Source organism: Micromys minutus, assembly GCF_963924665.1.
Source record: "Micromys minutus genome assembly, chromosome: 32".
NCBI lineage: Eukaryota > Metazoa > Chordata > Mammalia > Rodentia > Muridae > Micromys > Micromys minutus.
This window is the reverse complement of record NC_137967.1, coordinates 19,637,752-19,663,218: the sequence shown is the minus strand read 5'-3', so window position 1 is coordinate 19,663,218 and position 25,467 is coordinate 19,637,752. Positions and strand designations below refer to the sequence as shown.

Here is a 25,467-nt window from a genome sequence, read left to right as displayed (position 1 = left end):
AGAAAAACCTTGAGGTTTTGTTTTGTTTTTTTGAGACAGGGTCTCTCTACACAGCCATTATTGTCCTGGAACTCACTATATAGACAGGCTGGCTGTGAACGAACAGAGACCCGCCAGCTTTTGCCTCCTGATCGCCAGGATTAAATGCATGTGCTACCAGGCTTGGGCTCCAATCCTTTGGTTTTTATCTGTCGAATGCTGGGATTACAGATGTGTGACATCTGGATACAGATGTGTGACACATGCCGGTGCTGAGGACCCAAACCAGGGCATCCTGCATCACACAAGCTCTCTGCCAAACAAGCTTTGACACTCCCCCTCCTTCCCAGCTGCTCCCATATTTGCTAGCTGTCTGCCAGTTTCTGCTTCCAGATGGAGCACATGGGTTGAGCTATCATTAGGAATGGATTAGGTTTGGAGTCTTCGGTCCCGGGAAGGAGCCAGAAGAGGTGTGGGGGGCAGTTTTGAGAGTATGTAAAAAGCCAATTACTGCCAAGTGTGGCAGCTCATCCTCCCTGCTTAGCCTCAGCACTCAGGAAGCAGGTGCAGCTGGAGCTCTGTGAGTTTGAGGCTAGCCCAGTCTACATAGTGAGTGCCCTATACCTATAATCCCAGAACATGGGAGGTGGAGGCAGGATTGGCAGTTCAAATCGGCCATGGTTACAGAGAGAACAATCTGGGCTCTATGAAAACAAACCCAGGCACCCTGACAAGTTTCTGTGACTACAACAGGTGAACAGTCAAAAGGCCAACAGAGAGAACATGGGTACAAAGACTGTTTCCAAACAAAATAGGTGTGAATCCTTAGAGGTGAGGACAGCAGCAACCTGTAACTCCAGCTCTCAGGAGTCTGAGGCAGGAGGATTGCTAAAAGTCCAAGCACAGTCAGAGACAAGTAGCAACACCAGGTCTTAAAGAAACGTGCCTCAGGAGTTAGGCACACTTGCTGACCCAGCAGAGGACATGGGTTCAGTCCAGCACTCAAACCACAGCCCAAAGTTTTCTGGTACTCCAGCCTGGGGAGCCAACACTGTTGTTTGGCTTTCTGAATGCACAGGGAAGAAAAAAACCCAACCAACTGACCAAACAACCAGAAAAACCACTCACAGGAACACGCAATCTTCAAAAAGTCAAATGAAGTCATTAGAGGTTAAGAAATTCATGTCCTGCCTTAGGTTAACTGAGGTCCAGGACTGTCCCCAAGAACTTGCAGAATGACCAAGATGGAGGTTAGGTGACAAAGGTGGCTTGTCTGTTTGAAGAAATCACTGCTGGTCCCAGAGCCACTCACAGCCATTACTTTGGACAGAGAAAACCTAATCATTGTTGCCACAACTGCTTTGCCTCCGGAGCCCCCCCCCCCCCCAGCACCCTGACTGTCCTGGAACTCACTCTGTAGACCAGGCTGTCCCCAAACTTCAGAGATCCACCTGCCTCTGCCTGCCCAGTGCTGGGATTAGGGTGTGTCACCCCTGCCCGGCAGACCGTGGCCCCCTACTGTCCAGTCAGCCCTCTTCTGAGATGCACGTCCCAGGAAGGCAGGGCTGGAGCTGTTCTTACAGAAGATACTGTTTGCAAGTTCAAAGCAAGCCTGGGCTACAAAATGAGATGTGTCTGGTGCTTTTAAGAGCCAAAAGCCAGGGCTGGAGAGATGGCTCAGTGGTTAAGAGCACTGACGGCTCTTCCAGAGGTCCTGAGTTCAATTCTCAGCAACCACATGGTGGCTCACAACCATCTGTAATGGGATCCGATGCCTCTTCTGGTGTGTCTGAAGACAGCTACAGTGTACTCACATACATAAATAAAATCTTAAAAAAATACACACACACACACAAATTAAAAAGGGGGGGGGGGAGTCAAAAGCCAGACAGGTGGACTTCTGACGGGGCACACCCAAAGCCTTTCCAACCTCTATTCAGTGCTGGCAGGCTTCTGTAAAGACATTGAGATGGCCGTTTCCTGTACCTCAGGGTGGCCTCAAGCACTATGGCCCTGATCCTTCCTCTACTTCCTGTATGCCAGGGTCAAAGGTCAGAGTCACACAGGATTTTGCAGAAGTAGGAGCCCCTCCACTGAACCAACCTTGCCACAGCCACAAACCATGACATTCCTTTCTGAACCCTCAGTTTCTTCTTCCCTGGGCCATCCAGGGTTCTGATGACCAGCCCCTTTCCCATAGATGGGCTCTGTACGCCTCGTGTCCAGAACTGGGCCTAGTGTGGAGCCGGCACCGGTCATTGTTTTATTGAATACATGTATTACTGGAATAGGAAGAGGCTCTGGGTCCAGTGTAATGTGGCAGAGGGGAGTGAGTGGCCAAGAGGAGCGTGTCACAGAGGCTGGGGCCTCACGGGAGAGGCCGGGTTCTGCTCTGCCCTCTTCTATAATAATCCTGGACCCACCCTCCAACCCCACTGTTCCCATTCTGCAGATGAGATAACAGAGGCTCAGCAAGCAGAACCACAGGTTGGGGTCAAGTCCCCAGCTTCTTGGCTCACCTGCAGGCCAAGGGCTGGGAAGGAAAACCCCAGTCGGTTCAGGGAGGGGTTCAGGGGTTGGAGGGACTCCTAATGTTTATTGAGTAACGGGCTGCAGGTGAGGAGCTGACCGGTGGGGGAGGGGCAATAACTTAAAAACCGGAGGCGACAGCGGCAGCTCCCCAAGAGAGCTCTGCAGAGGGACCGGAGTATATACACGGATTTGTACAAAGGGCCCCGCGCCAGCCTGGGGCATGAGGGAGGTTCGAGCATAAGGAGGAGGGAGGGGAAGGTTTCTGCCTGTGACCCCCCCACTCCCTGAACCCTCCAAGTTTTGTCTCCAGCCATTATGCTTGGAAGCTCTCCCTGAATGGGAGATTTTCCTCAGTTTCCCTTCTCACTCCTGTCCCCCCAGTCTCTCCTCAGGTGCCCTGCAGCAGAGCAAGATGGGGGAGGGGTCCCACTAGAGGCCCTAGGAGGGTACCAGCTCCCCCTGCTGAGCCCTCTTATCGGATCATGTGTCCCCACACTGTCTCTCCACCAATCTAATCCAGGGAAAGTTCAGTCATGGTACGGGGCACCCCCTCCTCGGTCCCATTCCCCTTTTGGGGAAGTGAAAGGAACCAGAGAAAGAAGAAGGGACCCGGGCTGTGATGGCGGTGGTGGTGGTGGCTCAGAGTTCGAGGTCGTTGGAAATGCGGGTGACGAGGGTGCGGAAGGCCAGGGCGGTGCCCGCCACTCGGCGGAAGAGGACGCCCCTGAGGCCGGGCCGGGGCAGCTGGCACACCTCTACTTCGAAATGGGACAGGGGCTCGGGCCCGCCCGCACCCCCGTGCAGGCAGGCCAGCAGGAACGGCTGCGGCTGGCGGCACCGGCAGCGGGCGGCCGCTGTGGCCTGTCGCAGGGCAGCCATCAGGGCCTCAGGAGGTCGTGAGCTGGTCAGCTTCACACTCCAGGGGAATCGGAGCAGCCTGGGGGCGGTTTCCGTTTTATCCCAAGGTAGATGGCAACTGAGGAAAGGAACGCAAGGATCAGACAGGGTGGAGGAAGGGGGATGCACCCCTACCCCACCATCAGCACAGGGACCCAAGAAGTGCCACTTGAGACTGCATTTCTCAGCCTCCCTTGCAGCTAGGTACTCCCTCCACCCCACCCCACTCCTGTCTGTGGGCAGAAAGGAACCGTGAGATTGCTGTAATCTTCTTCACAGGACCACATTAACAATAGCACAGGCCAAACAGAAAAAAGATGGCTGTAAGAAATGGATTCAGATGACAAATCACCCAGTCACCCTAGCTGTGTCTCATATTTTGGGGGGAGGGAGTTTGTGTGGATGTGGTCTCCCTAGAGCTGCTGAGCCTGCATCCTACCGAATCTTAAACAAGGCTCCTTTTCCTAACAGAGCTGGGCTATTTCTATAAGGGACCAATAGCCTCACTTAGTCCAAGGGCTCTCTCTAGGGTAGACCAGGCTGGTCTGGAATTCACAGAGATCTGCCTGCTTCTGCCTCTTTATGTAGCCCAAGCTTGCCTCAGCCTCCCAAGCCAGGAAATGGTGTCGCTGGTGGCTCACAGGTGTCCCAGAGCAAAGAGATCTTTATCTCTCTTTCATTTGGAACAGTTAATGTTTTGACCAATAAATGTATGCCAGGTATGAGCACGTGACCAAAGCTGACCAATCAGAGTCCTGAACTATTCTGACCACACACCGGCATTGGTTTAGATACTGATATGTGACCTACATTTTCTAGGGGATTCTAAACCGGAGAACTAAGCAGGGTAAAGCAAACAGTAACACAGGGTCCACAGTCGATGGTCTCTGGCAAGCTAGGCTACACCACTGAGCTACACCCCAGCCCCTCACTGGGGCATCCTAGATAGGAGCTCTACCACTGAGCCACGCCCCCAGCCCTAACCACGCCCCCAGCCGAGGGAGATTCTAGGCAGGGGCTCTATAAACCACAGCCCTCTCTTTTCCTCCCTCCCCCAAAATCTAAGATAGGATCTTACTAATTTGCCTAAGGCTGCCCTTGAGCTCTTTGTACTCTTGGCAGGCTTTGAAGTTGCATCCCTCCTGATCTCCAAATTGCTAGGACTGGCAGACCTGTGCAACCAGAGCCAGCTTGGATAAAACACTTTATTATGACAGTGATACCTTTTCGTAGTTTTTACAGGGGCTATGGCTTATTTATGCAGAACACAGTGGGAGTGGCTTCCAAGAGTATTTGCATGCTGGGTCTGCACCAACACTCTTAGCAATTCTGTGACTAGATTTGCCTACGTCCTGAGGCAATGGATGAGAAGCTACAGGTATCAGAGGGAAGGCAAGGCTCAGATCTCTGATAACTATGGGAAGGTACATGAGTTACGGGAAATGAGTCTCAGTACAGGTGAAAAGGTTCCAGAATATTCCACCACCTTAGGTTTAGAGCACGAGAAAGGGTGTCCAGAGGAAGACAGGGTGAGAACTTCACTGACCTTGTGACCTCAGGTCCCCCGATTCTCTCAGGTTCGTCTGCGACCCTAGCAGAGTGAGAAAAGGAACAAAATGTAAATCTGGGCATTAGCAATCCCCTCCCCCTCCCTACTGCCACCAGACTCCAGGCAGCCCCGCCCCGCACAGTGGGTCAGCTCTCCCGCCTGCCTCCTGGCTGCTGAGAGAGCTGCAGTCTGGATTTGATCCCTTCCATCCGGAGTGGGGTCCAGACAGAAATGGTTAGTGCAGTTGGAGGAGAGATACTGAAGGAGTTGGAAGATGAGAAAGGGGCAGGCAGACAAACCTACATAGAAAAGGCACAAACACACCCACATAGGCAGACACATACAGAGATTGAGGAGTATTCAATTGCTGAGCCACACCCCAACCCCTTATTGGGGGATTCTGGGCAGGGGCTCTACCACTGAGCCACACCCCAGCCCCTCACTGGGGGATTCTAGGCAGGGGCTCTACCACTGAGCCACGCCCCCAGCCCCTCACTGGGGGATTCTAGGCAGGGGCTCTACCACTGAGCCACGCCCCAGCCCCTCACTGGGGATTCTAGGCAGGGGCTCTACCACTGAGCCACGCCCCAGCCCCTCACTGGGGATTCTGGGTTAGAGATTTACAGCACAGACATGTTCTTCCCTCCCTCTGACACTCTTGCCTGCTTTACTGTTTTTGAAAAATTCTCTTTCTATAGCCTGCCTAGCCATGAACTTAAGATCCTCCTGCCTCAGTCTGAGACTGCAGGACTTTTGCTGTTAGCACTTCACTAACTTATGGCCCACGTCCTCGATTGGGTTAGCTATGTGAGGGTAGCAATATTTTACCTTTTGTTAGCCATGCTCGGCACACCGTAGCTATAACAACAGTCACGCCAGACAACAGTACATGTCCGAGTAACACACTCAAAAGCATTTCCACAGCAGTGATCTGAGTTGCCGTGATCACACGTGGCAGTTTCTGGTTACCTAGCTTCACATTGCAGAGAAGAACCAGAGAAGCTAAATGGCTTGCTCCAGCACCCCTGTCTATAACACCATATGCTTTTTGACACTCCGCAGATCCTACATACAGACGCTGTGCCCCGTTCACAGCCACGGGATCCCCTCTAAGGACACACACATATATGCACACACGCATGTTCACAGTCAGACATGCAGAGGAGAGGTGGGGCCATCGAGAGCAGAAGAGACAGGACTTACTGATTTTGGATCCCTGGGGCAGAGAGGCACCCGAGACACAGCGGTTAGAGTTCTGCCGTTTAGAGGGATCGAGGGTAACCCTGCAGGGTAAGGAGGTGGGAGTGGTGACAGGGGGTGCAGAAGGCGAAGCAGAGAAGACAGGTTAGGCCCCGCCCATACACCCACTCACACCCCACTTCTGGTGCCGCTCACCTTCGGGTCAGTTTGGAGGTCAGCTTGGTGAAGAGGTTGGTGGTGGGGCGAGGCCGCCCGGAGGGCAGGGGTGCGGCCTCGTGGGCCAGCGTGGGTGAGGCAGGGGGTCCATTCTGCACACCCCCGCTACTCCCGCTCCCTGCCCGCCGGTCTCGGACCTGGCCCCCATGGAAGGTACTGCGGATGGTGGAGCCCCGAGCCAGGCGGCTCCTCTCTCCCGATGGGGGAGCCAGGCTGTGACTGGAGGGCGAGGCAGGGGGCACCCGCGAGGTACCGGAGCTGTGGGCAGAGAAAGACAAGTCAGAGTGGGGCCAGAAGGCTGTCACAGGGCATTTTGGATCATCAAATTGTTTACTGGGTCACTCTCCAGATTTTTCCATCCAAGTTCTAACCAAACCAGACCGTTTAGTTTCTAAGATGAATTACTTTCAGAGTAACACTAGACCTCCAATATGTACCTTTCCAGGGACCCTCAAGCCCAGCCCACATCTCAGAGGCCACTATGCCTCCCTTACAGACACCTGTCCTTTCTTTCTTGGCATCCAAACCCTTAAGCTAGTAGAAGTCATACACACAACCTTGTAGCTGGAGACTACATTTCCCAGCATGCAACGCTGCAAGAAACCAGGTGGCTGGCCACCGTCCAATACGTTGCTCTGTATACTTTGTGCCCTTTCTAGGCCATAACTTCAAAGAGATTGCTGGAAGATTGGCAGTTGGCACAGAGGCCTCAACCCTGAGCAGGAGCCTGCATGGATAGGGTCGACAGAATCCTGTTCTTGAATTCTGTCTCAGAAATCGGAACCTCCATCATAGCCTCCTTTCTTCTCAGCTGCAAATGGAGGGATTAGGATCTACCCAGAATGCAGTTGGTAGTAAATTAGGCCATCGCTGGACACAGGCCAGCCGGAGGGCAGCTGCTTGATGAAGCATCCTTATCAGTTTTTTATTTGTCTATTTAGTAACTACCGATCAATCTCCTCTTCGTGAAATGTCATCTATGGACTAAACTCTGTTAAAGGTTTATGGGACCCGGGAACAGTTAGCACCTGTCCCATTTAGACAAGAGAAACTGGGGGAGGGGGGCGTGGGCGTTTGTGCAATATCCCCTCTTAACCCTGTGCTGATCAGTCCCACGTTCACACTGACACCCACCAAATCATAACACTCATGACATAGCCACATCCTGGAACGCCCTGGGCACCAGCCAATAATGCGCCAGAGCTTGGTAGGTGGTAATTATGCCTGAATTAACGGAGCCCTCCTTGTTTTTCCCCCTTTTATATTTTTTAAAGATTTTTTTGTGTGCAGGATGTCTTGCCCACATCTATGGCTGTGATCATGTATGCCTTGCAAAAGTCAAAGGGGGCATCGGATGTTCTGGTAACCATGTGGGCGCTAGGAATTAAGTAAGCATGAGTCCTCTGTAAGGGCAGCCAGTGCTCTTAACCCCTGAGCCACCTCTCCAGCCCAGCCTGTTTCTTTTTTATACTGAGACAGGATCTCACACAACCCCGGTTAGCCTTAAACTTCTGCTCCTCCTGCATTCACTGTCCCAGTGCAGGGTTACAGGCTTCTGTCACCTCCCCTGGTGTAGAACAGGCGTCAGATCCAAGGCTTCGTGCATGCCAGGTAAGAGGGCTACCAACTTAGCCACTGCCCAGAACTCACTTTTGGGGGGGGGGGTAAGGGAGTTCGAGACGAGGTTTCTTTGTATATCCCTGGCTGTCCTGGAACTCTCTCTGTAGACCAGGCTGGCCTCGAACTCACAGAGATCTGCCTGCCTCTGCCTCTCAAGTGCTAGGATTAAAAGTGTGTATGCCATTACTGCCTGGCTTAAAAAAAGGGGGGGGGGAGGTGAAGGTTCTTGTAGCTCAGGCTAGCCTTAAACTAGCTATATAACCAAGACTGACCCTGAGCTCTGATCCCTTTTCAGAAGCTTGGCACCACGCCACGGGATGGCGGGATCACTCATTTCCTATGTGATCGCTCCATTCCAGCTGAGAGGTGCGCCCCACTCAGGCCACCCAGCCCAGGTGATGTAGGGCTCTGGAGTTTCTAGTTCTAAAGTGAATCATTCAAAACCTCCACTTGGTTCCCAGGCTCATGGGTGGAGGACCAGGCAGCTTCCCTTCCCAGCACCACTGGCTGGGTTTACCGAGTGGGAGCTCCATCGACGAGATCTACCCAGGGTGGGGTATGGCACATGCTCCTGTGTCCTCTTTGATCTGTGTGTGTGTGTGTGTGTGTGTGTGTATGTGGAAGGTGTGTGGAGGTATGTCTGTGTGTGTATGCGTGTGCATGTATGTGCATCTGTGTGTAAGGTGTGTGTCTGTGTGTCTGTGTGTGTATATGTGTGCATGTATGTGCATCTGTGTATGTGTGTGTGTGGAAGGTGTGTGGAGGTGTGTCTCTGTGTGTGTATATGTGTGCATGTGTGCGTGTGTGCATGTGTGTATGTGTGTGCGCTCACCCACCCGCCAGTTCCCCTTCATCCCAGCCACTGAGTCACATACCTATTTTCTTTGCCATTTGGCAACAAGGATGGGCGCTCGGACCCTGGCCGCTCTGTGCACACGTAGGTGTTCCTTCGGGTCATCATGCTGGGGGGGAGGTTGTTCTGTGGGAGACACACCAAGAGGGGACAGAGGTGAGAAGACACTCCTGGGCCTCCCTCCGCCCTGCAATGCACTTTTCTTTTTCTTCCGAAGATTTATCACCATTATTTCATTGTATGGGTGTTTGGTCGGCAAGCGTGCCTACGTACCAGGTGTGTGCCTAGTGCCCAAAGATCCCAGAAGAGGGCACTGGATCTCCCAAGACTGGCGGTACAGACAGCTGTTGGTTACCATGTGAGTACTGAGAATCGAACCCAGGTCCTCTGGAAGGACAGTCAGTGCTCTAAACTTCAGTACCTTTCCAGCCTTATTTTTCCATTTTAAGAGATTTTATTTTATTTGATTTTGCCTGGAACGTATACCTGTGTACCATCTGTGTGCAGTGCCCTCAAGAGGCCAGAAGAGGGCGACGGCTCCCCTGGAAGTGACAGTTGCAAGCCACCATGTGGGTGCTGGGAACCGAACCCCGGTCCTATGCAAGTGCAGCCAGTGCTCTTAACCACTGAGCTCCTGCTGCTCAGTCCTTCCTGGCTCCTTTGTGCAACACAGGGTCTCATGTGTCCCGGGCTGGGTTCAAACTATGTAGCTGAGAATAGAAATGTTGATCCTTCTGCCTCCAAGAGAGGTCTGCACGTCACCGGCACCTAGGCAAGCGTCTGCTGAGACACCCCATTCCTCTTTCCCTTTTCTTCCTTTTTCCTCCAGATTCCCAGGAGCCGCTCATGACTGTAATTATCTCCAGCTCTATGGGGAGGGGGACACACCTTCCTCTGGCCTGTTTGGGTGTTACATGGAAGGACTCTGCCTGGAGCTATGCCCTCAGCCCTGAGGTTAACTCCATAAAAATTAACAAGAATTCCTTACTTTTAAATATTTTCTTAATCTTTTTCTAAGGCTGGCCTGGAACCCACGATTTTTCTGCTCAGGCTCCTGAGAGTTGGGATTATAGGCATGCACCAGGCATGGCTGGGGGATGATGTGTGTGTGTGTGTGTGTGTGTGTGTGTGTGTGTGTGTGTGGTATGTGCACACGCGTTAAGTGCTTGTTAAAACGAACTATCGCAGAGCCACTCACTGGGGTGCTAGTGCTGTCCTTCCGCCGCTCAGGGATCTCTGCCTTGTTGGGGTTGTGGGCACTGCTGACCATGGGGCTGGACGGGGGCAAACCTCGGCTCCCACTGCCCGCTGCGCTGCAGCTTGCCTTCCGGCTCGGCAGCCGCTCTTCTTTGAGTTCCGTGTCCCCTGTGCTGGTTGGGCTGCGCTTCGGGTGCAGCGGGGCAGGGGAGGGGCCACCTGGTGGAGGGGTGGAACCGGTTAGTGACTCGATAACTGTAAGGGTCAGCGTTGCCAACAATCTAGAACCTGAGTGGTGGTTGGGATTAGGTTGCTTGGGGACAGTTCCAGGTTTGTAAGGGTCAGCTTCATTGTGTTATTTGGGGTGAGATACACCCACTGTGGGCAGCACCAATCCCTAGGCTGGAGACTGAACTGCATGAGAGTGGAGAAAGTGAGCCTAGCACTAATGCCCACTCAGATGCATTCACTACTCTGACTGTGGATACAATGTGACCAGCTCCTGCAGCTGTGGCTTCTCCATGACAGTGACTCCTGCCCTAATAAACCCACCATTCCTTAAGCTGCTCTCCTGAGAATATTTTCCCACACCAACAGTAAAGAAACTAAGTACTAGACTTCCAGGGAAAGCCACTCCCCACATCAGTGTGGAGCTGATGAGAAGGCGGGCTCTCGGCAGCCACATTGTACATGGAGTCCTGTGCCTGAGCTTTTCCAGAGGCCAACACTTGCGGAGCCTACTTCGGAATCTAGGTTGCATGTGAGGTGAGCTCGCAAGCAGTCTAAGCTGTCTGGGCACTAAAGAGTTGGCTCAGTGGACCCAGAGTCAATTCCTGGCACCCACGGAGCACCTAGTGTCCCTCCCTGTGTGAGTCACTCCTCTCCAGCCAGGAGACGTGCCCACCAGTTCACCTGGAAGGCTGAGGCAGGAGGATGATGAATTTGAGGCCGGTCTGGATTATCTAGTGAGATCTCAACTCTACCCCCAGAACCATTTCCCTGACATCTGCGGCTAGCTCCAGCTAGCTTCTGATTGCCAATCAAGGCTGGGCTACGCTTCCGGGATGGGGACACTCACAGAAGTCGCTGTGCCGGCGCTGTCGGTGGTAGGTGGAGGAAGAAGCCCGTTGCCCTTTGTTGTGGCTGCTGCCTTTGCTGGAGCTTGTCCCGTTGGTGGTGTCGCTGGGCGCCCGCACCCGTGCCAGGGCCAGCCCTGGGGCACCCCGGTCCCCATCCTCCTACAAGAGAAAACATGCCAGACACCTCAGCCCTGTTCATGCGGCTGGCCCCAAGTCCCTCCACCCAAGGCCCAAGGCCCCGACCTCTGACCTCAGTCTTCCTGCCCAGCAGGAGGTAGGTGGCGGTCACCTCGTTGTACTTCTGGTTGGTCAAGGCCTCTTTGATTTCTTCCCGTGTGTAGCCCATACCCACCATCACCTCTGGGAGATGGACGAAGAAAAGGGTCAGTCTCCTCCCCAGGCTGTCCCTTCCACCTGTGTCTTTCAGTAGTACCTGCCCTTCTCCAACTCTGCCACCAGATACAAGTTTTCATCGAAGAAAATTCCTTCCCTAATAAGACCAGTTTGCTAACCCCTGCCTGCTCCTACCCAGGGTAGGCCTGTGACCCAGGTCAGGCCAATCATTGTCTGAACTACAAAGGCACACTAGATGGATCAATACACACACACCACCAAGTTTTGACAAATCAAAAAGTTCCACCCCTAAGGCTACACTGATAGCATCAGAACAGTCATAAGAATGCCACACCCTAACCCCTCACTGGGGGATTCTAGGCAGGGGCTCTACCACTGAGCCACACCCCAGCCCCTCACTGGGGGATTCTAGGCAGGGGCTCTACCACTGAGCCACACCCCAGCCCCTCACTGGGGGATTCTAGGCAGGGGCTCTACCACTGAGCCACACCCCCAGCCCCTCACTGGGGGATTCTAGGCAGGGGCTCTACCACTGAGCCACGCCCCCAGCCCCTCACTGGGGGATTCTGGACATAGGTATATATGTATATCAGCTTCCTCTCCTAATTTGTCAGCTCTGAGCTGGCCTGTGTGAATATTGCTATTTCCTAGATAAAGAACTAGATGCCCAGGGAAAACACTCACTGGGGGACACATAGCTCAAACACGGTGCAGGGAGAGACATCCCTCAACTATTCTCCATAGCTCAGTGCCGACCAGCAAGAGCAGAAGCAACGGCCACCAGCCTTGGCTTTTGCAACCCCTGAGCCTGAAGCGCCTGCTTCCCTGACTCTCACCAATTCTCTTAGTGTCCCCGAAGTCCTCCTCGGGCTCTGTGTATGGCTTCAGCTCCTCACCCTCATAGCCAATGTTGATCCATTTGTCTTTCATGATTTGCTGAGGACAAGGGAGACAGCGATGAGAAGGAAGGAAAGGCACCAGAAACAGGACTCCAAGAGGGACTCCCTGCCGAGCCTACCACCCCCAAACAGAGAGGCTGTGAAGACCTAGCCAGCCGTTGCACCCCCTGCCACAGCCTTTCCTACCACCCTCCTCCTCCGCATCATCTGGGTCCACAGCACCCTGTAATCATCCTAAGAGCTCATTAGCTTAATTACTGACATGGCAGGGACCATCCAGGAGCCTCCTCCTGGCTGTCTGTCTCCACTCAGAGCTGAACCCAGCCCCAGGCAGGAGGGATAGAACCACAGGGATCAGGAGACAGGAAGAGCACACAGGGTCCTGGGAGCTGGCTCACCTCTAGAGTACAGCGTTTTGCAGGGTTCAGCACCAGAAATCTCCGCAGAATGCTCTCGCAGTCTGTAGACATGTAGAAGGGGACTCGGTACTTTCCTCTGAGGACTCGCTCCCGCAGCTCCTATGAGGACAGGACAGGGCTCATCCCTGCACCCACCCCACCTCACCCCTGCAGACAGGGCTCACCCCAACACCCAGGCCCAGACCTCCTGGAAGAATAGAGAGATGATGGAAGTCCAGTCCAAATATAGAAAGAAACTCAGCCCTGTTTTCCTGACCACACTTTCTCGTCTGTGAAAAGGGGGTGCCCTAGAGCTAGCCAGTTTAAAGTCTTCCTCCCCTCCCCTGCTTTGAGACAGGATATCACGGAAAAGAGCCTCCTCCTGCCCAGAGCTTCACTTCAGGAATCCTGGGAAGACAACACGAGCCTCCATGCCCAGGTTCCATGGTGCTTGGGGAAGAAATGGAGAGATTTCCACTGGCCTCACAGGTAGCTAGCTGAGCATGTTCCTAAGATCCTTAAGATTTCTAGTTCTCCTTTTATTTCTTTAAATGAAAGAAAAATTTTGAGACAGGCTCTTACTGCGTAGCCCTGGCTGTCCCAGAATTCACTCTGCACACCAGGCTGGCCTCAAACTCATGAGATTTTGTCTGCCTCTGCTTTTGCCTCCCCAATCCTAACCCTGCCCAGCCTGAAGTTTCTGTTACTAGACTAACTATTCCCCTGCCTTCAGATTTGGAAGACAGAAGCTCACATAGCCCAGGCTGACCTCAAACCTGTCGTATAGCCAAGGATGACATTGAACTCGACCATGTTGCCTCTGTCTCTGAGGTGCTGGGATTAGAGGTATATGACCCCACACTCTCTTAATGGTGGGGATTGAACCTGAGGTTTCCTGCGAGCTAGGCACCCACTCTACCAAAGAAAGGCACAAGCTCATCCACAGAGTGACCAGTATGTAAAGACCAGGCCAGGCTTACAATGGGAACGGCCCCTCCCATTGTCCCCCACCAGTGTCTCTCCCAGGTAGCCATGTTGTTCCAAGAATGATCTCCATGTGTTTATTTACCCTGGGGTTCGGGAGAAAGGATCTCGTTAAACAGATGGGGCTACCTTTGAAGTCACAGTCCTCCAAGCTCAGCCCCTCAAAGCTATATGCCACCACACATGATTCAAGGGGATACTTCTTTTTTATTTATTTATTTATTTATTTATTTATTTATTTATTTATTTATTTTATGTGCACTGGTGTTTTGCTTGCATGTATGTCTGTGTGAGAGTATCAGATCCCCTAGAACTGGAGGGACAGACAGTTATAAGCTGCCCTGTGGGTGCTGGGAACCAAACCTGGGTCCTATGGAAGAGCAGACAGTGCTTTCAACCATTGAGCCATCTCTCTCCAGCCAGTGGGACGCTCTTTAAAGTTATATGTGTGAGTATTTGGCTTGTGTGTGTACTGCCCACAGACGGCAGAAGAGGGCGCTAGATCCCCTGCAACTAGAATCATGGGAGGTTGAGTTCTCTAGAAAAACAGCAAGTGCTCTTAGCTATGTGTACAATCCCTCAAGTGGACACTGTTAACGGCCACCTCTGCTCCCACAGCTCAGAGACACAGGTTCGAAAAAGGGACTTGCCTGAGGTATTCACAGAGAACACGTGCGCTCACAGAGAACTGAGAGGACGGCTCAGTGGGAAGCGATTGCCAGGCATGTGTTAGACAGGAATTCTAACACACATAAGTAATTAACCATGCATGCATGTGCACACACACATGCGTGTGCAAACCAAAAACAGCATGACTGAGTTGCAGAGGCCAGTACAACAGGGCATAGCAAGAAGCTGGGCTATTAGCCCGACCCTTTGAAAAGGCCTTAGCTTCATACGGGACGTTCACAAAGATTATTCCATTCTTTGTGTACTGAAGGCCCATTCTCTCTTTGCTGAAGGGCACCTCAAGTGCCTCACACTTTAGCCTCAACCAGCACGAGGGCTGCTGTTATACAGAAAGTAGTGTAGGGCCTTTAGAGAAAGAATGGGCCGGCCAACAAGGTCAAAGGGCTCAGCTTCATCCTCGTACAGAAAGAAAAAGGCATTTCCTGCCCATTACATTCTCTCTTGTAGCCAATACTTCTGGCACAGGGAGCTGCTAAGGAATTCCTCCAGCAACTACCCATGGGCGATTCGAAACCACTCAGACTGAGGAACACGCTGAAAAATAAGTAACTTGAGTCAGCCACAGGTCAAATCACTCAGTCCCCCATTGAGGGGCTCAGTGGTAGAGCCCCTGCCTAGAATCCTCCAGTGAGGGGCTGGGGGCGTGGCTCAGTGGTGGAGTCCCTGCCTAGAATCCTCCAGTGAGGGGCTGGGGGCGTGGCTCAGTGGTGGAGCCCCTGCCTAGAATCCTCCAGTGAGGGGCTGGGGGCGTGGCTCAGTGGTGGAGCCCCTGCCTAGAATCCCCCAGTGAGGGGCTGGGGCATGAATCAATCAATATTCCTGAGACAAACAATGTCTAACTGTGGCCTAGGGTGGAGGCCCTCTCTGCTTCAATGTTGCACTTCCTGTGTGTGACCGGTCACAGGAAAATGTCTCTAGTCTCAGGAGATAACCACCACAGCCTTTAGGGACGGAGGGACACAGTGTCTACAATGAACTGTCCGGTGCACATCAATAAAGACAGGGCTACGTGCGTATGGAGCCAGCTCTGGGGCTGGAAGCCTGCCAGCCGGGGCCTCCTGAGAAGCACTGCGTGTCTCTACTCTGCCCCTGCGACCATTCCGTGTGCTGGCGATGATTCAAAGCAAGAACATCAAAGGACAAAAACAACAGAAAACCCACCTTCCAATCAAGCTGATGACACACACCCCACACTTCCCAGTAACCTCCAGTTATCTGGGTCTGTGTTCCTCCCTAGCACTAAGCCCAGGCAGCAACTGATAAAGATGATCTATTTTGTTCATCCCTTTGTTTTCTGCCTGGAAAACCACAGATACCTCCAGCCAATGCGGATGCAATCTTTTTGTGGGCTTTTTCTTTGTTTGGTGGTGCTGGAGGCAAAGCCTGGGCCTCCTGCCCACTGAGTTACAGCCCCAGTTCCCCATGACTTCCCTTTGGAGACAGGGTGTCACTAAGATTCCCACACTGGCCTGGAATGTGCCATCTCCCTGTCTCTGGTCTCTTCAGTGCAGGAATGGCAGGCACATCCCATTCAAAACAATGTAGGAACAAAAGAAAAAAAATTAAATGCACAAATCTTAGGAGTTTGAGCTATTCAGGTGAGTACACAATTATCACCACTACTAGTTTCAGAATATTTTTTATCATTTTAAAAGAATATCTCAGAAAGCTGGGGGCGTGGCTCAGTGGTAGAGCCCCTGCCTAGAATCCCCCAGTGAGGGGCTGGGGGCGTGGCTCAGTGGTAGAGCCCCTCCCTAGAATCTTCCAGTGAGGGGCTGGGGGTGTGGCTCAGTGGTAGAGCCCCTGCCTAGAATCCCCAGTGAGGGGCCGGGGGCATGGCTCAGTGGTAGAGCCCCTGCCTAGAATCCCCCAGTGAGGGGCTGGGGGCGTGGCTCAGTGGTAGAGCCCCTCCCTAGAATCTTCCAGTGAGGGGCTGGGGGTGTGGCTCAGTGGTAGAGCCCCTGCCTAGAATCCCCCAGTGAGGGGCTGGGGGCGTGGCTCAGTGGTAGAGCCCCTCCCTAGAATCTTCCAGTGAGGGGCTGGGGGCATGACTCAGTGGTAGAGCCCCTGCCTAGAATCCCCCAGTGAGGGGCTGGGGGCGTGGCTCAGTGGTAGAGCCCCTGCCTAGAATCCCCCAGTGAGGGGCCGGGGGCGTGGCTCAGTGGTAGAGTGCTTACTTGGCTCTTAGTTTCAGCCCCATCAGCAAAATTTCTGAGCCCTTTAGCTGAGCCCAGCTGTCCCTCCCCCATCCTAACGTTAAGCAGCCACTAGTCTGTTCCCACTTTCTGTGGATTCCCCTGATCTGGGCACTGCACAGAAATGAAACCCTGCCTTCTGTCAGTACTTGTGAGGCTCACGCCTCCTGCCATGTTTCTGCCTCTCTTTACGCGCACCGGATTTGAAAAGCCTTAAATGGGGCATGACCCAGAAATTTCTAATGTTTTTCCCCCGGAGCAGGTCAATATTAGAAATCCACCAGCTGTACAGCTCACAGCTTGGCCCCAACAGTACCGGCCGTACCAGCTGGCCCTCAGGCGCGGGCACCCGAGTCACCCCTGTTCCTTATCTGAACATGTGATCTCAGGCCCGCTCGACCCTGCCCGCCCCATCCCTGGCACCTTGAGGTTGTGCCCATCGAAGGGCAGAGAGCCGCTGACCAGCGTGTACAGGATGACCCCCAGGCTCCAGATGTCCACTTCTGGACCATCGTACTTCTTGCCCTGGAACAGCTCTGGGGCGGCGTACGGGGGGCTCCCACAGAAGGTGTCCAGCTTGGAGCCCAACGTGAACTCGTTGCTGAAGCCGAAGTCGGCGATTTTGATGTTGGCCTCGGCATCCAGCAACAGGTTCTCAGCCTGAGAGGGAAGAAGCCAGAGAGTGAAGACAGCCTTGTCTCTGCCTACCAGCGCTGGAATTACAGGCCCGCACCGCCACCATGTTTATGTGTGGTTGCTAATGCAGCCCATGGCTTTGTGCATCCTAGGCCAGTACTCCTCAAGGTGAGCTACGTCTGAAGCCTGGTGACATTTTTTTTTTTAATCCCTGATATCTGAGGCGCCACAGTCCAGCCTTAGTTCTTCGGATGGTCTCCATCTGGACATGGGAAAACATTTTGACCAATTCCAGTCTCGCCCACTAGGTGGCGCACAACCTCCAGGTTAATTCTCCCCGTCGACCTACCAGAAAATGAGGCCTCCTGGAGCAAGCATCCGTAGGCTTCCACAGCCGTCCCATGATGGGCTTCAAGTCTTTGACCTCACTACATAGCCCAGGCTATCCTCCAACTCAGGGAAATCACCTCCTGAGTGCTGGGATTCCTGTCCCTGGCATGAGGCTTGCTATTTGAAAAGGCTACTGTAGAGCCCAGGATTGCTTCAAACTCATAGCAATTCTCCTGCCTCATCTTCCCGAGGGCTGTGATTGCAGGTGAGACCTGTAGGTCCATCTCTCCCCACAAGCTATGCTTGCTTTTGTTGTTGTAATTTTGAGGCAGGGTCTCATCTAGCTGTCCTTAAACTTCTAAGTGGTCCCCTTTTGTCCCCTGTGGTTGAGACTTGAACCCAGGGCCTTGAACTCCTCCTGATTAGCATGCCTGAACCATCCAAGAACTGAGATTATGGGAATTCACGGCACTGGGCTAGCTCCCCCCCCCGTCTTTGTATTATTACATGTTTATGCCCAGGGAGTGGGACAGGGGGTGGACATTACATGGAGGTCAAAGGTTAACTCTGTAGAACTAGTTTTTTCCTTCCCCCAAGTAGGACCCCAGGGATTGACCACAGGTTGATGGAACAGTAGAACAGGTGCCTTTATCCACTAAAACCACCTCAGGACCCTCCCCAGGGCTCTGAAAAACAGTGAAACATCTCCGGTCCTCAGGCACAGTCTGTCTTTAAAGTCTTAGTGCCAATAAAATTAAGTAAAATAAAATAAATAAATAAAGGCAGTGATGGCATACACCAACCCTCGGGAGGCCGAGGCAGGTGGATCTCCATGAGTTCAAAGGCAGCCTGGTCTGCAGAGCGAGTTCCAGGACAGCCAGGGATACACAGAGAAACCGAAAAATCAAAAAAAAGTAAATTGATATAAAAATAAAATAAAGCCCCTAGTGTGCAGCCCAGCACACAGTAGGTGCTCCGGAAGGATAACCCAGACTGGCTTTCATGGAGCCCACTGGGCTATCTGGTCATAGATTTCTGTGGTTCTTTGGCAGGGGTGCAGGGGTTGGGGATGCCCTGAGAGGCTGCGGAGCTTGGCTGCAGCAGGCACGCGTGTTGGGCCCTAGGGGTCTCTTTCCCATCCCTGTGCCTGCCCTGTGCTTCTGCTCCCAGAGTAACGTGGGCCTGAAAGCCAAGTTGTCAGGAATTCCAGAAGGTCAGAGACACAGCAAGCCGAAGGCCGAATACAGATAGTCTATCTCTTCCCCAAGGCCATCCTGAGGCCGTCCCGGGACACGCGTTCCCATCGCTGCACAAACGCCTGGGAAAGAACCCGGGGCTGTGGCAGTCAGCCAGGGAAGTGAGAGGCAGGAGCTCGAGGCTTGGCTGGCAGCTGGGGTCACGGGGAGGGTGGGGGGCTTACCTTCAGATCCCTGTGCACAATGTTCTTCTGGTGACAGTAGTGTACCGCTGACACGATCTACGGTTGAACACACGCCATGTGTGAGGCCAGGGTCTGCTGTGTCCCTCGGAGCCCATGAAGCCACCACCCACAGCACAGCTGGCCTCCGGGCCCAGTACAAGCTGAGGGCCTGGGGGCTCAGCCAGGTTCAGAGAGCATTGAACACTGACATCTGATAGTCTCTCAGGCCGATCTCACACACACACACACACACACACACACACACACACACACACACACACATACACACAAACACACACATACACACACACACATACACACACACACACACACACAAACACACACACACACACACACACACGCATACACCGTGTGCACACATGCAGGTTTGAGCTCACACATGTCCTTGGTTGTAGTAGCAAGACCTTAGGACGAACCATGTCTGGGAACTCCCAAAGTGTCCCAGGCTGGGAAACATGTATGTGGCCCCAACTCTCACCAGGGCTACAATCCTTGTCCCTGAAGGTGCCCTCACACCAGTACTAAATACAGTGGTGTCCACTCATAGGCCACAGACCCTGAGATGCTTCTCACACCCATGAATCTCATTTCACACCTGTGGATCGTCTCACCCCAAATCTGTTCTTCACTCCCGTATATCCGCTCACCTCACATGCAGGTCTTACGCCTGATGTCCACTACTCACCTTACATCTGGGCCTCACACCTGCATGTCCACTCTCCTCACACCCAGGTCTCATACCTACAAGTCCACTCACCTCACACCCAAGTCTCACACCTGCATGTCCACTCACCTCACACCTGGGCTTCACACCTGCAAGTCCACTCACCTCACACCCAAGTCTCACACCTGCATGTCCACTCACCTCACACCCAAGTCTCACACCTGCATGTCCACTCACCTCATACCCAAGTCTCACACCTGCATGTCCACTCACCTCACACCCAAGTCTCACACCTGCATGTCCACTCACCTCACACCCAAGTCTCACACCTGCATGTCCACTCACCTCACACCCAAGTCTCACACCTGCATGTCCACTCACCTCACACCCAAGTCTCACACCTGCATGTCCACTCACCTCACACTTAGACCTCACACTGCATGTTTACTCATCTACACCTGCTTGTCCACTCACTCACATCTGGGCTCCACACTGGTGTGTCCTCTAACTTCCATATACACTCTCACCTGCCAGTGTCCACACCCTGGGTGAGAGTGGGTGAATCCTCCACACCTAGGGACTGCCATCACATGCCCGATACCAAGCACCTACAGGTTCTGCCACCCAGAAGCCCCACCCCCATCTTGCCAGTCCAATACACAAAGCTACCTCACACCCACACACACTCCCCCAAGGACCCACATCCCTTCCTCTGCGTCTCTCTGAGTTTGTGTGTGCATGCACGTGGAGGCCAGAAGTCCACATCCGTGTGCTGTTCAATTCACTGGGGATCTCTCCCTGAGCCAGGAGCTGGACAACCCAGCTAGTGGAGCCACAGTGAGCCGCCACACCCACCCCACGGGGTCAGGGGACTAAACTCTAGCTCTCTGCATCCACCAAGCCACCTACCCAGCCTTCCCTTTTGTTTGTCCTCCCCCTTCTATCTGTCTGTCTCTCTTTCATGAGAGTCTTGTGAAACCCAGGCTAACCTCAAGCTCTGTGTGGCTGAGGATGACCTCGAGCCCCTGACTCCCCTGCCTGATCCACAAATACTCCAGCACTTTTCCCACCCCACTCTCGGGCCTCAGCATACACTCACCTGTACACCCACCTCCACCACTTGAACCCTGGCCCCCCACAGCGTCCTCCCATCTGGGTTCCTGTGCATCCTCACCCCTGTGTGTGGGCATGCGCACTGCACACAACTCACCTACCCAGCCCTCTTCCCAGGGAGGCAGCACGCCCCGTCTCACCTGCCGGAACTTGGCTCGAGCCTCCTTCTCCTTCATGCGGCCGTGCGACACGAGGTAGTCAAACACTTCTCCTGCAGGGAGCAAGAGGGGTGAAAGCTGGAGCCAGAGGGTGCAATGGGGGAGGCATTGTGAGAGCAAGATGTGGGGGGATGTGAGAGCAGGGTACGGGAGTCTGGGGGAGATGTGAGAGCAGGGTGTGAGGGTGGGGGGGATAAGAGCAGGGCACAGAGGTCTGGGGAATGTGGGAGCAGGGACCGGGGCAGAGCCTCACCTGCGCTAGCATATTCCATCACTAGGTATAGTGTCTTCTCCGTCTCTATCACCTCAAAAAGCTTCACTGGGGGGAGGGGGAGGTGTTAGGTTAGCGTGGAAGAGCCGGTCATTGTCCCTGACTCTGCCAATCACCGAGTGCCTCCCACCAGAACCCTCAGTGGCTTCCTAGGCAAAGCCAGGTTTCCCATGCTGCCCAGCTTCCCCTTCTCTACACAGCATCTCGGGCCGAGGCCCTGCGCCCCTGTTGCTGGCAATCGGCAGTTACACGGTCAGCACCACACCCGGGCGGGGCTGCCCTGCTTTCCCCTCAGTGCCCACCTCTGCTAATGACCACGAATGCCAGGGTTCTCACCGACCCTGAACTGGCTAATCTTACCCAGACATTACAACCTTGGAACAGCCCCACCCTCCTTCCCAAGGGCTCTACCCACGGCAGCTCCCGGCCTCTCCTCACCGATGTTGGGGTGATTGAGTCCCTTCATAATTCGAACTTCTCTGAACAGCTGGGCAAGGCCAGAAAGAAAGGACAGTTGTGAATGGGGGAGGGGGGACCCTTTCCCCCTCCAGGCCTGGTCAGACCCCAGCTCTCACCCGGTACCGTGTTCCCACCCTGTTGCTTTCTCTGGGCCTCACCTTCTGCAAGCTACTGGGGTTCAGCTGGGTTTTATCAATGATCTTGATAGCGACCTATAGGTAGAAGAAGGTGGGAAGGTCAAAAATCCCCCAGCCCAGGTACCACAAGCAAGCACGTTTGGGGCTAGCCTGGACTACATGAGACCTTGTGTCAAAAGAAATTTTTTATAAAAATATTGAATAACTAAGCTAAGTATAGTTGTCCAGGCCTACAGTGCCAGCAACTTCGAGGCAAATAAACTCAGAGGCCAGCCTGGTCCACATGGCAAGCCCTAGGCTAACAAGGGGCCGGAGAGATATTAAACACAGTGACTGTGTGCACAGGGCCCTTTGGGGTTCAGTTCCCAGCACCACCTGGTGGCTCACAAACTTCACATGCCCACTAACAGAAACATAGACACACAATTCAAATATGTGAGTCTTAGCCCAGGTGTGGTCAAGCACTTGGGAAGCTGAGGCAGGAGGATCTTGGTTGAGTTCTGGGCCAGCCTGGTCTTACATGATGAGTTCCAGGCCAGACAAGATTAGACAGGGAGACCCTGTCTCAGAAGGAAAAATAAAACTAAAAATTAAAATAAAAAAATAACAAATATTAAAAAAAAGAAAAAAGCAACCTCTGAAATGGAGCCGTCCCCCCACATATGGGGACAGCCTGTGCTCCGTGGGGAACGGCCCTGTGCGTTTGCCGGGCTCCCTCTTTGAGAATTTTGTCAAGCATTTTCCATGCCAGTACTGAGAAGCTCATATAGCTCCTTTCATCTGTGAGCGTGACGAGGCACAGGAATAAACTGTGGGAAGAAAAACAACTCGGCATTCCTGGGAGGGGCCAGCGCTGGAACCACACGGTGGTGCCGATTCCACCCCTGAAACTGTGTTTGAGACGAATGTGTGTGTGTGTGTGTGTGTGTGTGTGTGTGTGTGTGTGTGTGTGTGGTGGCTCAGAGGCAAAAGCCACAAGTCTGACACCCCAAGTTTGAGCCGTGGAGCCGGTGGGGTGAGAGGACATAGAAAAGTGTTGCACGTTGTCCTTTGACCTCTCTACGTATGCACACTCCCAGAATAAATGAATGGAGAAAGAAAAAAGAAACGGAATGAGTTTTGATTTGAGCCGCAGTCGATCTAGCAAAATCCCATCTAAGAAAGGAAAGGGTTTTAGTTTGTATTCACACTGCTGAGTAATACCAGCCTGCCGTTCTGGCTCTTAGGATTTGTTTTGCTTTGATTTTTAAGTGCACTGGACCTCACTCTATACCAGGCCAGCCTCTGAACTCAGAGATCCTCCTGCCTCTACCTCCTGAGTGCTGAGATTAAAAGCGTGAGTCTGAGAGTTCTGGGTTGTGTGTGCTCCGGGGTATCAAACCCAAGGCCTTGTATAAGCCAGAAAGGGACCCCCTCTACCTCGAAGCCCACCCCCAGCCCCTCACTGGGGGATTCTAGGCAGGGGCTCTACCACTGAGCCACGCCCCCAGCTCCTCACTAGGGGATTCTAGGCTGGGGCTCTACCATTGCTGGAGGAGTCTAGGCAAGCTTTGTACCATGGACCTACTGCTTTTGTGGCCAAATTCATACAGAAAACAGTCAATAGGCACACGTGTGCTATAGACATGTAATCAGAGTGAAAAGGATGAGAGCCTGACGCCACAGAGTCAGACTGGTTTCTTAAAACACGAACAGGCTCTGGAGAGGTGGCTCAGTGGTTAAGAGCACTGGCTGCACTTCCAGAAAACTTGGGTAAATTCCCAGCACCCACCTGACAACTCACACCTATCTGTTAACTCCAGTTCCAGGGCTTCTGACGCCCTCACAAAGACACGCAGACAAACACCAATGAATGTAAAATAAAGATAAATTGTAAAAAAAAAAAAAATTTAAATAACAAACAAAGGAATGGTGGCACACACCTTTAATCCCAGCATTCAGGAGGCAGAGGCGGGCTAATCTCTGGGTGTTCAGAGGTTAGCCTGGTCTGCGTGGAGACTACATAGCGAGACCCTGTCTCACAAGAACACAACAACCACAAAAAAAAAAAAAAACCCATACAAGCAAACAAAATATTAGATAGATAGATAGATAGATAGATGAAACTATCAAATAACAAAATTAACCAGTAAAATAATTGGGGGAAAAAACGAAGTAGGCAGGCTGGAGCTAAAGTAAAACACGTACTTCGTAAACTTGAGGAACTAGGTATTAACTATCAGCACTCTTGTTAAGAAAGCTAGACACAGCCATGACAGCCCAGAACCCCAGCGCGGACAGGGGGCAGGGCAGGAAGGTAGATGCTGAGCTCGTTGCCCAGACAACCTAGCTGAAGCCACATGCTCCGGTTTGGTGAGAGAACCCATCCCAAGGCAAACAGCTGGAAAGCAAAGATGTCCTGCTCTGGTCTCTCTCACACACGTTCCCAGTAAACAAACAAACAATACAAGAAAAGTACACCAAAGAGGAAGGCAAGGAGGGAGGCAACACCTGTGACGGTGACTTCCTGACAGTTGGACAGTTCGGAGACCCTTCTGATGGGTTTTCTTTTCCTACTGGGACTATTCAGGAGAATTCTGAACTCAGAGAGGATGGAGAGATGGCTCAGCTCTTAAGAGTGCTGCTCTTCCACGGGTACTTGGTTCCCGGCACCCATGCCAGACAGCTCACAAGTGCTTGTTAACTCAAGCTCCAAAAGAGCTGTCGCCTCCTGGCCTCTGTGGGTACTGCAGATGGATCTCCGAGTCCCAGGCCAGCCTGATCTAGAGACCAAGTTCTAGGAAAGCCAGGGCTACACAGAGATCGTGTCTCAAAACAAAACAAAACCACCTTTAAAATTCTGAGCAAGTTGGGCAATTTTCTGAGGTAAGAAGGCCAGCCAGGACCAACCTGGACCTCACGTCACACCTTGCCTCTTTATCTCCCCTCTCCCCCCCACTGCCAACCTCAACCCCTCGGCCAACAAGGGCCCACTCACCTCCCGGCCCGTGAGGATATGCCGTGCTAGCTTGACTTTGGCGAAGTTGCCCTTCCCGATGGTCCTTAGCAGCCTGTAGTTGCCCACATGGGGTTGTTCCTCGGGGCAGGAAGCGATAGAGTTCCGGCAACGGGCACCCAGGGAACGGCTGGACCAAGATGGCCCTTTGTCTGAAGATCGTCCACTGCCCAAGGTGCCATGCTGGGTGGAGAGAAAAAAAGTAAGCCATTCCAGTTCCTTCTCACCACAGTGACAGCCCAGAGCCAGGGTGGCTCTCTGGAGCTCTGGCCACTGTGCCTTGGTGTCCCTTTGCAAACTTGGGCAAGGCAAGTCCTTTGAGCCTCCCTATTCCACACAGGTCTCCCGCATGGGCTGCAGCTGCCTCGGATTCCTTCCTAACACCAAATAAACCAGGCGTGACACACACTTGGAAGTGGAGGCAGGGAGATCAGAAGCAAAGGTCATGCTGCACTACACGAGTTCTAAGCTAGCCTGGGCTACATAGCAAGCTACTACTTTTGTCGAGGCCCCGGGTCCAGGTGGGCTCTGAACTGACTGCATAGCTGAGGGTGGCCTTCATGCTCTACCTTCTTGGCTCCACGTCTTAATGGCTGGGATGGTAACTGTGGACCACACTGA

General features: G+C 53.0%; 1 protein-coding gene across 2 annotated transcripts in view; it reads right to left on the bottom strand.

Annotated features, from left to right (window-relative positions):
* Nucleotides 1–2,224: 2,224 nt before the first annotated feature.
* Nucleotides 2,225–25,467, bottom strand: part of MARK4 (microtubule affinity regulating kinase 4) — a 29,379-nt gene continuing 6,136 nt past the window's right edge. Inside the window, exons 2-18 of one of the 2 annotated variants that reach the window (XM_080908984.1) lie at nt 24,829–25,029; nt 21,873–21,926; nt 21,694–21,742; nt 21,238–21,303; nt 20,967–21,037; nt 19,029–19,085; nt 17,066–17,302; nt 12,774–12,893; nt 12,313–12,412; nt 11,373–11,482; nt 11,122–11,281; nt 10,045–10,262; nt 8,869–8,972; nt 6,353–6,631; nt 6,161–6,240; nt 4,955–4,999; nt 3,285–3,487 (exon numbers count right to left, since the gene is read on the bottom strand). In XM_080908984.1, coding sequence (XP_080765110.1) covers nt 3,423–3,487; nt 4,955–4,999; nt 6,161–6,240; nt 6,353–6,631; nt 8,869–8,972; nt 10,045–10,262; nt 11,122–11,281; nt 11,373–11,482; nt 12,313–12,412; nt 12,774–12,893; nt 17,066–17,302; nt 19,029–19,085; nt 20,967–21,037; nt 21,238–21,303; nt 21,694–21,742; nt 21,873–21,926; nt 24,829–25,029 — 2,016 coding nt within the window. In that variant the 3' untranslated portion in view covers nt 3,285–3,422. Of the gene's footprint in view, nt 3,488–4,954; nt 5,000–6,160; nt 6,241–6,352; nt 6,632–8,868; nt 8,973–10,044; nt 10,263–11,121; nt 11,282–11,372; nt 11,483–12,312; nt 12,413–12,773; nt 12,894–17,065; nt 17,303–19,028; nt 19,086–20,966; nt 21,038–21,237; nt 21,304–21,693; nt 21,743–21,872; nt 21,927–24,828; nt 25,030–25,467 lie in introns of both variants that reach the window. The other variant, XM_080908983.1, reaches the window with a different exon arrangement.